The sequence below is a fragment of the Accipiter gentilis genome, unplaced genomic scaffold (assembly GCF_929443795.1).
Source record: "Accipiter gentilis unplaced genomic scaffold, bAccGen1.1, whole genome shotgun sequence".
In the NCBI taxonomy this organism is placed as follows: Eukaryota; Metazoa; Chordata; class Aves; order Accipitriformes; family Accipitridae; genus Astur; species Astur gentilis.
Window position 1 is genome coordinate 546,830 of NW_026060950.1, and position 13,082 is coordinate 559,911.

Here is a 13,082-nt window from a genome sequence, read left to right on the forward strand (position 1 = left end):
TGAAAAACCATTCAGGGAGTCAGTGGTATAGACTGTCAGCACGCAACCTAAATATTGTAATTGCAGATCACATAGTCAGAACAAGCCAGTCAAAAGTAGCACACTCCCTGGGAGAGGGGCGGGAGTCTCTCTCCCCTTGTCTTTCAAGCCAAGACCCAACTAGCAGAAGGCAGCTTTTCTGTCAGATAAAGCAAGGCAAAAGGATCATGTACAGCAACTTCCTTGCAGCCTCTTGCTCCTGAGCACCCTTCTTCACCTCTTTCTCTCTTTCTTCTGGTGATGGGAAGGCAAAGCATGTTCTGTTCCTGTGAGCCCATACTGCTTGTCCCTATAGTCACAGCAGGCACCTGTGATTCCTCTCCGAAGACATTTACGCACAGAAATCAGTTGAGTGGTGTGTTACGGAAGCATAAGCTGCAGTGGACGTGATTTTGAATCAGGTATTGTTTTGCTCATCATGACAAAATAAAACCGGCAATTTCTTACTTTATAGAAATCCTCCTAAAGTAGTAGTTGCCCCCAATCGCTGTCAAGTTTTTGTATCACAGGAGAACAAATGCAGCCAAAAGAACATCTTCTCTAAAATGACCACTCCGAACTGCACAAGCAGGCAGGCGCAGGCAGCTCCCGATTTAATTAAGCGTATGTACACAGCACCACTTAGTGGTGCAAGCGGAGTCACCGCTGACAGGAATGAGAAGCTTGAACACCAACCTTCCCTCCCCGGCCCCCTGGACACTGCAGCCTGATCTTGACAAATTGACCGCCTGGATAAAGAAAGCTATCTGGCAACTAAAAAGATCCATTGTACTTTTCTGCTCAGTACACCTAAAGATACAGATTCACCCTCTAAATCTCGGCCAATTTCTTGAATACCACCAACACTCAGAACAGGTTTCAAATGGCAACGTGGCAGGACAAAGTAATAAATGCTTATCCTTAAGTCTGCTAACTTTCTAAACCTTTGCCTAGACCTTAAGGAAATGTAAAAACAAACAAACTACTGCAAAGTTCAATACGCAAGCCACGCAAAGTTAAGGCTATCAAGTAGGAACCTGATTACGAGTATAAATCATGCAATAGCTACTCTATGACATGGATGTCCTGAACAGATCATCCTCTACAGTGTAAGTCCAAGGTACAAACCCATCAGCACCTCCTTCCCTCTCTGTATCGCTGTGGTTACCTGCTCTGTGCCCAGAGCCAAAAAGAATCCCGACGTTGGAGTTACTGTTCCTTTTATGCCCAGCCCCATACTTCTTTCCTGACGGAGAGGTGACGCACCTGATTTGAGGTGGAGTGCAGACAACCTTCTCATCTAGTGCTGGGCAGTTTATTTGTCCCACAAACAAACCCCAGGAAAGAGAATGCACGGTTGGACGGGTGCACTTGAGATTTTGACCACGCGGTAGCACCGTTAACTGCTGAAAGAGCAGGACTCTCTGCCGCTCCGTGTCCATGTCACGACTGCCCTCACGTCCCCAGTCTGCACCCAGCTCCTCCAGGGTGTGCAGAGGGGCTTCCAGCCCTGGCTCAGCAGGCGTCCACATAAGATCCCCCAGCCAAGAGGGGGGTGTATGCTCACCTGCCACATCGATACCGTGGGTACATTAAAAGCCACCCCCCAACTCTTTCCCCAGGAGTGATTGGGGGAGGCTCTTCAGTCATCTGGCTGTAAACCCCCTCCCCCTCAGGGAGACCAACATCCAGGCATGCCTTGCTCTAACTCCCCAAATCCACTGCCCTCCGAGGAATAAAAGGCGTCTGGGCCACTCCCCCAGCTCTAATCTGCAGATATGCCTGGCTTCCCAGAAGTAGGCTGAGAAAGCCAGCATTAAGGCACTCCTTCCCACGCCCAGATCCACAAAATCCTCAGAGAAAAGAAGAAAAATAGCCACTTCACTGCAGCAGGAAGTAAATAAACTTGGGGGACACAGGAGGCCAGTTCTCCCGGGGTCAATGGAAAGGATGGCTAGATGCAACGTATCTGAGGATTTTCCATGTGCACAGCTGAAACAGCCATGCCTCAAGCAGGGATACGTCCCATTTATGGCAGTTCCTCGCCACTTCTCATCCCCAAAAGACAAACTCGGGCCTCTGCCTTCTCCGTGTGTAGCTCCCCACTCCCTTCAGCATGGAGCTGCGAGGCTCTGGCTTTGTGGAGAACCACAGGTGGGAAACCGAGGCTACTAATGGTGACCACAGAGAACAGACCAGCTCGGAGGGGGCGAGGAGGGCCGATGCACAATTTCTACGTTTGAATTTGTTGGGAACTTGGTGGGAGTCACAAGCTTGCAAGCCACAACCCACAAGCTTGCAAGGCACAACCCCAGCTATCCAGGACATGGGCTTCCCAAGATCACAAACCTCCGGGGACGGGGACGGCGCCTGCGCCGGCGAGCGAACGCCGGGCTGCCCCAACGCGAAGCACGGCGCATGCGCCCGGGAGGCGCGTCCGCACGGCTGGTCGGGGAGCGGGCGCAGCGGGAAGCCCGCGGAAAACCACGCGAAACCGGCAACGCTCCCGAGTCTGACCTGGTCGGACTCCGGGGGCCGCGAGGACTACGCCGCGCCCGAGAGCCGCGCTGCTGCCCGGCCGCCGAGTCCGCGAAAACTACAGCTCCCGGCATGCCCCGGGAGGCAGCCTGCCCTGCTGCCTGACCCCGAGGGGACGCCGCTTCCGTTCCCCCCCACCTCCCCACGCCGGCGCAGCGGCAGTTCCCGCCGAGCCCCCAGCGCCGCTCCGGGTAGCTCCGGCACGGCGCGGCCCCGCTGCCGCTCCGTGCGTGCAACACGGACCCCGCCGTCCTCCTCGGGGCTTTCCCCGGGACCCGCCGGCCGACTGCGCAGCCCCGCCACGGGGCCCGGTGAGCCCCCACCCCCGCGCGCCCGTTCTCTCAGCCGCCCTGTCAGCGCCCCACCCCCCACCCCCGCGCGCACGTTCTCTCAGCCGCCCTGTGAGCCCCCAGGGCTCCCCCTCGGCCTCGGCACCCCCACCGGCCCCGGGCCACCCCCGCCTCCGACGTTCGTGCTCCGAGGGGCGCCCGGCCCCGCTCACCTTCTCCCTCGGGCCAGCCGCAGCCCGGTCACCGCTCAGCTCTGCTCCGCTCCTGCCTGGGCTCCCGGCGGCCCCTCCCCCGGCAGCCCCTCCTCCCCCGGCGGCCCCCCCCTTGCCAGGGAGGGGGCGTCGCCATCAGCCTCTCACTGCCCGCACCTGCGGCTCCTCCAGCCCCGGCCCGCAGCTGTGGTACCGAAACCCGGAACCAAACCCCTCAACACCAAGGTGAACTGAAGCATCAGGCACTGCCTTGAATGAGTGACAGATGTCAAGAGTCATCTGATGTGGAAGAGGTGTTAACTGGGGTCAAAATACAGATTTTAATACCCATCTTATTTTAGTTCTAAGACTTGGCGATTGCCAGGTATCATCTTTTCGATTTCCCCAGGTCCACCCGCGAGCGAGGCCACAAGGGAGATTTCTTCCAGAGAGAGGATAGAGTTATTAAGTCTCAAGACCACGATTTGCTTTTCTCCTTCATGAAGAGGTGAGTGGGTCATATAGCATCACTAGTCACCCAAGCAGTTAAGCCTGAACTTTTCACCTGTCCTTTAATGCCGTCAACTCCAAGCTAAATTTTTCCCGTTATTAAGAGGGGACCAAAGATCATGTGAAGTATTATTATCCTTTCTACAACTACACCCCCATCTTGGAGCTTTAGCTACTAGAGAAGGTCTTGGGAGTTTGGGGTCAGAGGAGCTAGCTGCAAGTACAAACTTTCATACAGCTCTGTTTAGGATGTGTGATGTTTCTCTGGTTGTCTAAACCGGTCTAAATTTCCACAGATGGTCCCGACTCTGGGTGGCTCTAACAAGGATCCTGGAACTCCAGTAAGTTCTAAACATCGTTTTATATTTTAAACATGATCCCAAGTTCCTTTTTGCACTTGTCTCTACGGTTTTGGCAGCTGACAGCCCCGAGGGGTGCTTGTACAAGTTTCTCCCGAAGGGCGAGTAAATTAATTCTTTTGTCCGTGAGGTGGATGGTTTGGTAACGTTATAATTCACAACGCTATAATTCCTTCTTTCAAATTTAAAAAAAATAATTGCCTTTTAAATCCATCCAATTTAATCTGCTAAAATGATTCTCGTTGTTCTACCTCTTTTCTCAAGTTTTGGTTAAATTCAATGTCAGTATTCTCCACGGATCTAGATTTTCATCTGACTTTGGAATCGGAAAGGCAGGCTGTTACCGAGGTTAAATTCTGTGTCTTTACAAAACTTTGAATCAGTTACAAAACTAGATTATTTTTTTTAATTCAAATTACAAAACCGGTTAATATCAAGATGAACAGTTCAAACAATAATTGTTTCATTTTGTTTATCTCACGTTTAGAACCCCTCAAAAAAAACCACATACACCCTCTAAACACACAAAAAGATTATTGCCCTCGACAATATTCCTAATAGCAACCCCAACATTATAAACTTTACACAACTGTTTTCCCAAATAGATAACGTGAAACTTACTTACAGATTTTCCGTTTTAAAGGGACAGTTTCTTTAGACTTCCAGTTTCTTGTTGGGTGCTTTCTTTATTCTCGAATAATGAAGCCAAGGTTCTTCTCCCAGACCTTTACTGCTACAAGTGTTGTTAAAATGACTCGATACGGTCCTTTCCACTTCTCGGTGATTTTATATATATTCAATCTCCTGGTCGGAAGGGATGCGCTGCTACGTCCAATTCTAAGGGTCCAGCTGTGGAGACATACTGACAAAGTTCTTGAAAAGAATTGCTTAAAGAAATCATAACACCTTTTAAAAACATATCTCCAAAGGCACTCAAGATACTCAGAACACAGGACTCTTGATATGGTCTTTCATACATTTCCTAAAGACTTGGCTTTTCTTTCTCTTCTGGCTATACTCCGATTCTTAATAGAGCCACGGGTAACGCTTTAACCCATGTGAGGAGTGAGGTTTCCTGACAAATTTTACTCGACTGTTGCTTAAGGATATAGTTCATTCTCTCTCTCTCTCTCTCTCTCCCCCCACACACTTGCCTGTGGTCTATGTGGGGTGTGATAGTCTCAATCCATAGATAATACTTGGCTCAACTTGTCTCATAATCTTTGCTATAAAATGAGGGCCATTGTCAGATGACATTCTTACAGGCACCCCATATTTTGGTATTATCTCTTTGAGCAAGACTTTGACTACTTCCCTTGCTTTGTTGGTGCGACAAGGGAAAGCCTTGGGCCACCCAGTAAAGATATCAACTAAAACTAGGACATATCCTTATTTTCAAGGCAATTCTATAAAATCAATTTGCTAATATTCTTCTAAAAAATTTCCTTATTTAATAATCCCAAAGATGATCTTATTACTGGTTCGGGGATAAATTTACATATACATTTCACGTCCACTTATAATTGTTTAAACAATCTTTGTCATATTTCGCTTTCTGTTTCCCAGTATACTCTGTGATGTTCAATGGGGCATTTTCTCTTATTATTGTGGGTGGGACTATTATTCGACCTGTCGGTGTTACAGCCTATCCTGTTTCATTTTGTTAGCCTGCAATCTAATAATTAATTCTTCATCTTTTTCATTATAATTTGGAGTTTCTTTAGGCAATTTTATACCTTTCTCTGGAACTAGTGCTAGGATGCCTTTTTCTGCAGCCTCTTCAGCAGCTTTATCAGCCAGTCGGTTACCTGCGTTAGGACCGGTCTTACCTAACGGATGTGCTTTACAGTGCATCATCGTGACTGCTGTTGGTTTTTGAATGCTTTCTAACAATTTCAGTATTTGTTCTGCGTGCTGAACGGCGGTTCCTGGTGCAGATAACAGTCCTCTTTCTCCCCGTATCGCTCCATGCGCACGTACCACTCCAAAAGCATACTTTGAGTCTGTCCAAGTGTTGACTCGCTTTCCTTGACTTAGTTCCAGAGCTCGAGTAAGAGCTATCAATTCAGCCTTTTGGGCAGAGATCATCGAAGGCAAAGTTGGCAACGCAAGTACCTCCTCAGTAGTTATTGTCTATCTCGATAAAACGTTTTCCTTCACAGATGGAACCGCTTCCGTCGGCATATAGTTCCCAATCTGTTTCTTCTAGTGGCACATCTCAGAGATCCAGTCAGCTGGAGTAAACTCTTTCGATTGCCTGCAAGCAGTCACGTTCCAGTTCTCCTTTAACTCGGTCAGTTGTTGAAAACGCAACAGGGTTAACAGCGGTAGTAGTTTTTAGGTAAACATCATCTTGTTCCAGCAACAACACCACTTGGTATTTCAGCATTCTGCTAGAGGATAACCAGTGCCCCCCTTTCCGTTTTAGCACAACAGTTATCATATGGGAAACGTACAGTAATCCTTTCTCCTCAGGCGAACTTACGAGCTTCCTGGATCAGTAGCACAGTTGCACCGTTGACGTTTTTTCTTTTTTGGAGGAACCTCTGTCCTCCGGGATCCCCTGTGATTCCTTCCAGACGTCTCCTAGAGTCTTTAGGCCTTTTCTTATAAGGACCGGAGATCCCAGGTAGCAGCCCCAGACTTGTCTAATGAGGCTACCCTAGATGATTCTTTTCTTTTGCAGGAAGGTCTCTTCTCCGGGATCGACACAAGACTCCTCCCAGGCGTCAACCCAGAACATTTTGACCTCTGCGTTCGGGACCGGAGATCCCAGCTACCTGCCCCAGACTCCTCCAAGTAAGTAGCTCGAGACATTTTTGTTCCCCTGTAGAGAAATCTCTCAACTCCGACAGGCACCTGAGACTCCTCCCAGGCATCTCCCACAGTCTTCTGTCCTCTGTTTTACCTACCTAAGGGGTCAGGGTGAAGCTCCAGACTCCTCCAAGGAAGCTACCGTTGAGGTTTTTTTCTTTTTTGGAGGACCCTGTGCCCTCCGGGATCCCCTGTGATTCCTTGCAGACGTCTCCTAGAGTCTTTAGGCCTTTTCTTATAAGGACCGGAGATCCCAGGTAGCAGCCCCAGACTTGTCTAATGAGGCTACCCTAGATGATTCTTTTCTTTTGCAGGAAGGTCTCTTCTCCGGGATCGACACAAGACTCCTCCCAGGCGTCAACCCAGAACATTTTGACCTCTGCGTTCGGGACCGGAGATCCCAGCTACCTGCCCCAGACTCCTCCAAGTAAGTAGCTCGAGACATTTTTGTTCCCCTGTAGAGAAATCTCTCAACTCCGACAGGCACCTGAGACTCCTCCCAGGCATCTCCCACAGTCTTCTGTCCTCTGCTTTACCTACCTAAGGGGTCAGGTAGGAGCCCCAGACTGCTCCAAGGAAGCTACCGTTGAGGTTTTTTTCTTTTCTGGAGGACCCTGTGCCCTCCGGGATCCCCTGTGATTCCTTCCAGACGTCTCCTAGAGTCTTTTGGCCTCTTCTTATAAGGACCGGAGATCCCAGGTAGCAGCCCCAGACTTGACTACTGAGGCTACCCTAGATGATTCTTCTCTTTTGCAGGAAGCTCTCTTCTCCGGGATCGACCCAAGACTCCTCCCAGGCATCATCCAAGAACGTCTTGACCTCTGCGTTCGGGACCGGAGATCCCATCTACGTGCACCGGACTCCTCCAAGTAAGCAGCTCGAGTCATTTTTGTTCTCCTGTAGAGAAATGTCTCAACTCTGACAGCCACCTGAGACTCCTCCCAGGCATCTCCCACAGTCTTCTGTCCTCTGCTTTACCTACCTAAGGGGTCAGGGTGAAGCTCCAGACTCCTCCAAGGAAGCTACCGTTGAGGTTTTTTTCTTTTTTGGAGGACCCTGTGCCCTCCGGGATCCCCTGTGATTCCTTCCAGATGTCTCCTAGAGTCTTTTGGCCTTTTCTTATAAGGGCCGGAGATCCCATGTAGCAGCCCCAGACTTGTCTAATGAGGCTACCCTAGATGATTCTTCTCTTTTGCAGGAAGCTCTCTTCTGCGGGATCGACCCAAGACTCCTCCCAGGCGTCATCCCAGAACGTTTTGACCTCTGCGTTTGGGACCGGAGATCCCATCTACGTGCACCGGACTCCTCCAAGTAAGCAGCTCGAGTCATTTTTCTTCTCCTGTAGAGAAATGTCTCAACTCTGACAGCCACCTGAGACTCCTCCCAGGCATCTCCCACAGTCTTCTGCCCTCTGCTTTACCTACCTAAGGGGTCAGGGTGAAACCCCAGACTCCTCCTAGGAAGCTACCGTTGAGGTTTTTTTCTTTTTTTGGAGGACCCTGTGCCCTCCGGGATCCCCTGTGATTCCTTCCAGATGTCTCCTAGAGTCTTTTGGCCTTTTCTTATAAGGACCGGAGATCCCAGGTAGCAGCCCCAGACTTGTCTAATGAGGCTACCCTAGATGATTCTTCTCTTTTGCAGGAAGCTCTCTTCTCCGGGATCGACCCAAGACTCCTCCCAGGCGTCATCCCAGAACGTTTTGACCTCTGCGTTCGGGACCGGAGATCCCAGCTACCTGCCCCAGACTCCTCCAAGTAAGTAGCTCGAGACATTTTTGTTCTCCTGTAGAGAAATCTCTCAACTCCGACAGGCACCTGAGACTCCTCCCAGGCATCTCCCACAGTCTTCTGTCCTCTGCTTTACCTACCTAAGAGGTCAGGTAGAAGCCCCATACTCCTCCAAGGAAGCTACCGTTGAGGTTTTTTTCTTTTTTTGGAGGAGCCTCTGCCCTCCGGGATTCCCTGTGATTCCTTGCAGACGTCTCCTAGCGTCTTTTGGCCTTTTCTTATAAGGACCGGAGATCCCAGGTAGCAGCCCCAGACTTGTCTAATGAGGCTACCCTAGATGATTCTTCTCTTTTGCAGGAAGCTCTCTTCTCCGGGATCGACCCAAGACTCCTCCCAGGCATCATCCAAGAACGTCTTGACCTCTGCGTTCGGGACCGGAGATCCCATCTACGTGCACCGGACTCCTCCAAGTAAGCAGTTCGAGACATTTTTGTTCTCCTGTAGAGAAATCTCTCAACTCCGACAGGCACCTGAGACTCCTCCCAGGCATCTCCCACAGTCTTCTGTCCTCTGCTTTACCTACCTAAGGGGTCAGGTAATAGCCCCAGACTCCTTCAAGGAAGCTACCGTTGAGGTTTTCTCTTTTTTTGGAGGAGCCTCTGCCCTCCGGGATTCCCTGTGATTCCTTGCAGACGTCTCCTAGCGTCTTTTGGCCTTTTCTTATAAGGGCCGGAGATCCCATGTAGCAGCCCCAGACTTGTCTAATGAGGCTACCCTAGATGATTCTTCTCTTTTGCAGGAAGCTCTCTTCTGCGGGATCGACCCAAGACTCCTCCCAGGCGTCATCCCAGAATGTTTTGACCTCTGCGTTCAGGACCGGAGATCCCATCTACCTGCCCCAGACTCCTCCAAGTAAGTAGTTCGAGACATTTTTGTTCTCCTGTAGAGAAATCTCTCAACTCCGACAGGCACCTGAGACTCCTCCCAGGCATCTCCCACAGTCTTCTGTCCTCTGCTTTACCTACCTAAGGGGTCAGGTAGGAGCCCCAGACTGCTCCAAGGAAGCTACCGTTGAGGTTTTTTTCTTTTCTGGAGGACCCTGTGCCCTCCGGGATCCCCTGTGATTCCTTCCAGACGTCTCCTAGAGTCTTTTGGCCTCTTCTTATAAGGACCGGAGATCCCAGGTAGCAGCCCCAGACTTGACTACTGAGGCTACCCTAGATGATTCTTCTCTTTTGCAGGAAGCTCTCTTCTGCGGGATCGACCCAAGACTCCTCCCAGGCATCATCCAAGAACGTCTTGACCTCTGCGTTCGGGACCGGAGATCCCATCTACGTGCACCGGACTCCTCCAAGTAAGCAGCTCGAGTCATTTTTCTTCTCCTGTAGAGAAATGTCTCAACTCTGACAGCCACCTGAGACTCCTCCCAGGCATCTCCCACAGTCTTCTGTCCTCTGCTTTACCTACCTAAGGGGTCAGGGTGAAGCCCCAGACTCCTCCAAGGAAGCTACCGTTGACGTTTTTTCTTGTTTTCGAGGAGCCTCTGCCCTCTGGGATTCCGTGTGATTCCTTCCAGATGTCTCCTAGAGTCTTTTGGCCTTTTCTTATAAGGGCCGGAGATCCCATGTAGCAGCCCCAGACTTGTCTAATGAGGCTACCCTAGATGATTCTTCTCTTTTGCAGGAAGCTCTCTTCTCCGGGATCGACCCAAGACTCCTCCCAGGCGTCATCCCAGAACGTTTTGACCTCTGCGTTCAGGACCGGAGATCCCAGCTACCTGCCCCAGACTCCTCCAAGTAAGTAGCTCGAGACATTTTTGTTCTCCTGTAGAGAAATCTCTCAACTCCGACAGGCACCTGAGACTCCTCCCAGGCATCTCCCACAGTCTTCTGTCCTCTGCTTTACCTACCTAAGGGGTCAGGGTGAAGCCCCAGACTCCTCCAAGGAAGCTACCGTTGAGGCTTTTTTCTTTTCTGGAGGAAACTCTGCCCTCCGGGATCCCCTGTGATTCCTTCCAAACGTCTCCTAGCGTCTTTTGGCCTTTTCTTATAAGGACCGGAGATCCCAGGTAGCAGCCCCAGACTTGTCTAATGAGGCTACCCTAGATGATTCTTCTCTTTTGCAGGAAGCTCTCTTCTCTGGGATCGACCCAAGACTCCTCCCAGGCATCATCCCAGAACGTCTTGACCTCTGCGTTCAGGACTGGAGATCCCATCTACCTGCCCCAGACTCCTCCAAGTAAGTAGCTCAAGACATTTTTGTTCTCCTGTAGAGAAATCTCTCAACTCCGACAGCCACCTGAGACTCCTCCCAGGCATCTCCCACAGTCTTCTGTCCTCTGCTTTACCTACCTAAGGGGTCAGGTAGAAGCCCCAGACTCCTCCAAGGAAGCTACCGTTGAGGTTTTTTTCTTTTTTGGAGGAACCTCTGCCCTCCGGGATCCCCTGTGGTTCCTTCTAGACGTCTCCTAGCGTCTTTTGGCCTTTTCTTATAAGGACCGGAGATCCCAGGTAGCAGCCCCAGACTTGTTTAATGAGGCTACCCTAGATGATTCTTCTCTTTTGCAGGAAGCTCTCTTCTCCGGGATCGACCCAAGACTCCTCCCAGGGGTCATCCCAGAACGTTTTGACCTCTGCGTTCGGGACCGGAGATCCCATCTACCTGCCCCAGACTCCTCCAAGTAAGTAGCTCGAGACATTTTTGTTCTCCTGTAGAGAAATCTCTCAACTCCGACAGGCACCTGAGACTCCTCCCAGGCATCTCCCACAGTCTTCTGTCCTCTGCTTTACCTACCTAAGGGGTCAGGTAGAAGCCCCAGACTCCTCCAAGGAAGCTACCGTTGACGTTTTTTCTTGTTTTCGAGGAGCCTCTGCCCTCTGGGATTCCGTGTGATTCCTTGCAGACGTCTCCTAGCGTCTTTTGGCCTTTTCTTATAAGGACCGGAGATCCCAGGTAGCAGCCCTAGACTTGACTACTGAGGCTACCCTAGATGATTCTTCTCTTTTGCAGGAAGCTCTCTTCTGCGGGATCGACCCAAGACTCCTCCCAGGCATCATCCCAGAATGTTTCGACCTCTGCGTTCGGGACCGGAGATCCCATCTACCTGCCCCAGACTCCTCCAAGTAAGTAGCTCGAGACATTTTTGTTCTCCTGTAGAGAAATCTCTCAACTCCGACAGGCACCTGAGACTCCTCCCAGGCATCTCCCACAGTCTTCTGTCCTCTGCTTTACCTACTAAGGGGTCAGGAAGAAGCCCCAGACTCCTCGTAGGAAGCTACCGTTGAGGTTTTTTTCTTTTTTGTAGGAAGCTGTGCCCTCCGGGATCCCCTGTGATTCCTTCCAGACGTCTCCTAGCGTCTTTTGGCCTTTTCTTATAAGGACCGGAGATCCCAGGTAGCAGCCCCAGACTTGACCAATGAGGCTACCCTAGATGATTCTTCTCTTTTGCAGGAAGCTCTCTTCTCCGGGATCGACCCAAGACTCCAAGACAAGCAGGTGAAGGAAGCCTTGCTGAAGCTTCAGAGAAGGAAGAGGGTCTTTCATTCCGTCTAGCTGGCGCTCTAGGCTTTCACCTGTCTCCTGTCTTTCTGCTCTTTCTTCTTGAGCTCTTGCAGTATTTCTCACGGAATGTTAAGTGGTTAAAAGTGTCCTGGTTTCAGCTTGGATAGAGTTAACTGTCTTCCTAGTAGCTGGTACAGTGCTATGTTTTGAGTTCAGTATGCAAAGAACCTTGATAACACTGATGTTTGCAGTTGTTGCCGAGGAGTGTTTAGATAAAGTCAAGGATTTTTCAGCTTCTCATGCCCAGCCAGCGAGAAAGCTGGAGGGGCACAAGAACTTGGCACAGGACACAGCCAGGGCACCTGACCCAAACTGGCCAACAGGGTATTCCATACCATGCGACATCCCATCTAGTATAGGAACTGGGGAGTGGGGGGGGGAATCGCTGCTCGGGGACTAGCTGGGTGTGAATGGTGGATGGTGAGCGATTGCACTGCGCATCATTTGTACATTCCGATCCTTTTATTATTGCTGTTGTCATTTTATTAGTATTATCATTATTAGTTTCTTCCTTTCTGTTCTATTAAACCGTGCTTATCTCAACCCACGAGTTTTACTTCTTTTTCCGGATTTTTTCCCCCATCCCACTGGGTGGGGGGGGAGTGAGTGAGCGGCTGGGTGGTGCTTAGTTGCTGGCTGGGGTTAAACCATGATAGAGACAGAGTCATAGCAGCACAGAATGGATGCTGAAAGAGACCTCTAGAGATCATCCAGCCCACCTCGGCTGCTCGAGCAGGGCCAGCTGCAGCAGGCTGTGAGTCTGCTTCTCGAAGGTTCTATTGGCTGCGTTGCTCCCAGGTTGTGGAGCTCGCATGGGAAATGGGCAATGAAGAGGGATGAAGTTTCCAGGCACTTTCTGGCCGGTGCAGTGATTTTTTCTACTCTTAAAAACTCAGTTGGGCTCAGCACAGCAAGGAGCCACAGCAAGGTCTTCAGTGCCTGCACTGGAAACTCTGCGTATACTCCGGCCAGGGAGCACCGCAGACACCCTTCCCTCCACGGGCCCCCAGTTTCCAAGAGAGCCCATGCCTCCAGCGGGTCCCAAGCGCCCTACCCAGGCAGGAGCACGGCACA

The 13,082-nt window shown here is 50.7% G+C and overlaps 1 protein-coding gene across 15 annotated transcripts in view; it reads left to right on the forward strand.

Annotated features, from left to right (window-relative positions):
* Positions 1 to 3,490: 3,490 nt before the first annotated feature.
* Positions 3,491 to 13,082, forward strand: part of LOC126037129 (uncharacterized) — a 115,347-nt gene continuing 105,755 nt past the window's right edge. The window contains exons 1-11 of one of the 15 annotated variants that reach the window (XR_007505522.1): positions 6,620 to 6,705; positions 7,035 to 7,147; positions 7,477 to 7,589; positions 7,919 to 8,031; positions 8,362 to 8,474; positions 8,805 to 8,917; positions 9,247 to 9,359; positions 10,131 to 10,243; positions 10,573 to 10,685; positions 11,015 to 11,127; positions 11,898 to 12,163. Coding sequence is in view for 13 of the 15 variants with exons in the window: in XM_049797378.1 (XP_049653335.1) it covers positions 3,844 to 3,888; positions 6,593 to 6,705; positions 8,805 to 8,917; positions 11,457 to 11,569 (384 nt within the window). In the remaining 2 variants the exon portion in view is untranslated. Of the gene's footprint in view, positions 3,546 to 3,843; positions 3,889 to 6,592; positions 6,706 to 7,034; positions 7,148 to 7,476; positions 7,590 to 7,918; positions 8,032 to 8,361; positions 8,475 to 8,804; positions 8,918 to 9,246; positions 9,360 to 10,130; positions 10,244 to 10,572; positions 10,686 to 11,014; positions 11,128 to 11,456; positions 11,570 to 11,897; positions 12,164 to 13,082 lie in introns of those variants that run through there. The other 14 variants (XR_007505523.1, XM_049797378.1, XM_049797371.1 and 11 more) reach the window with 14 other exon arrangements.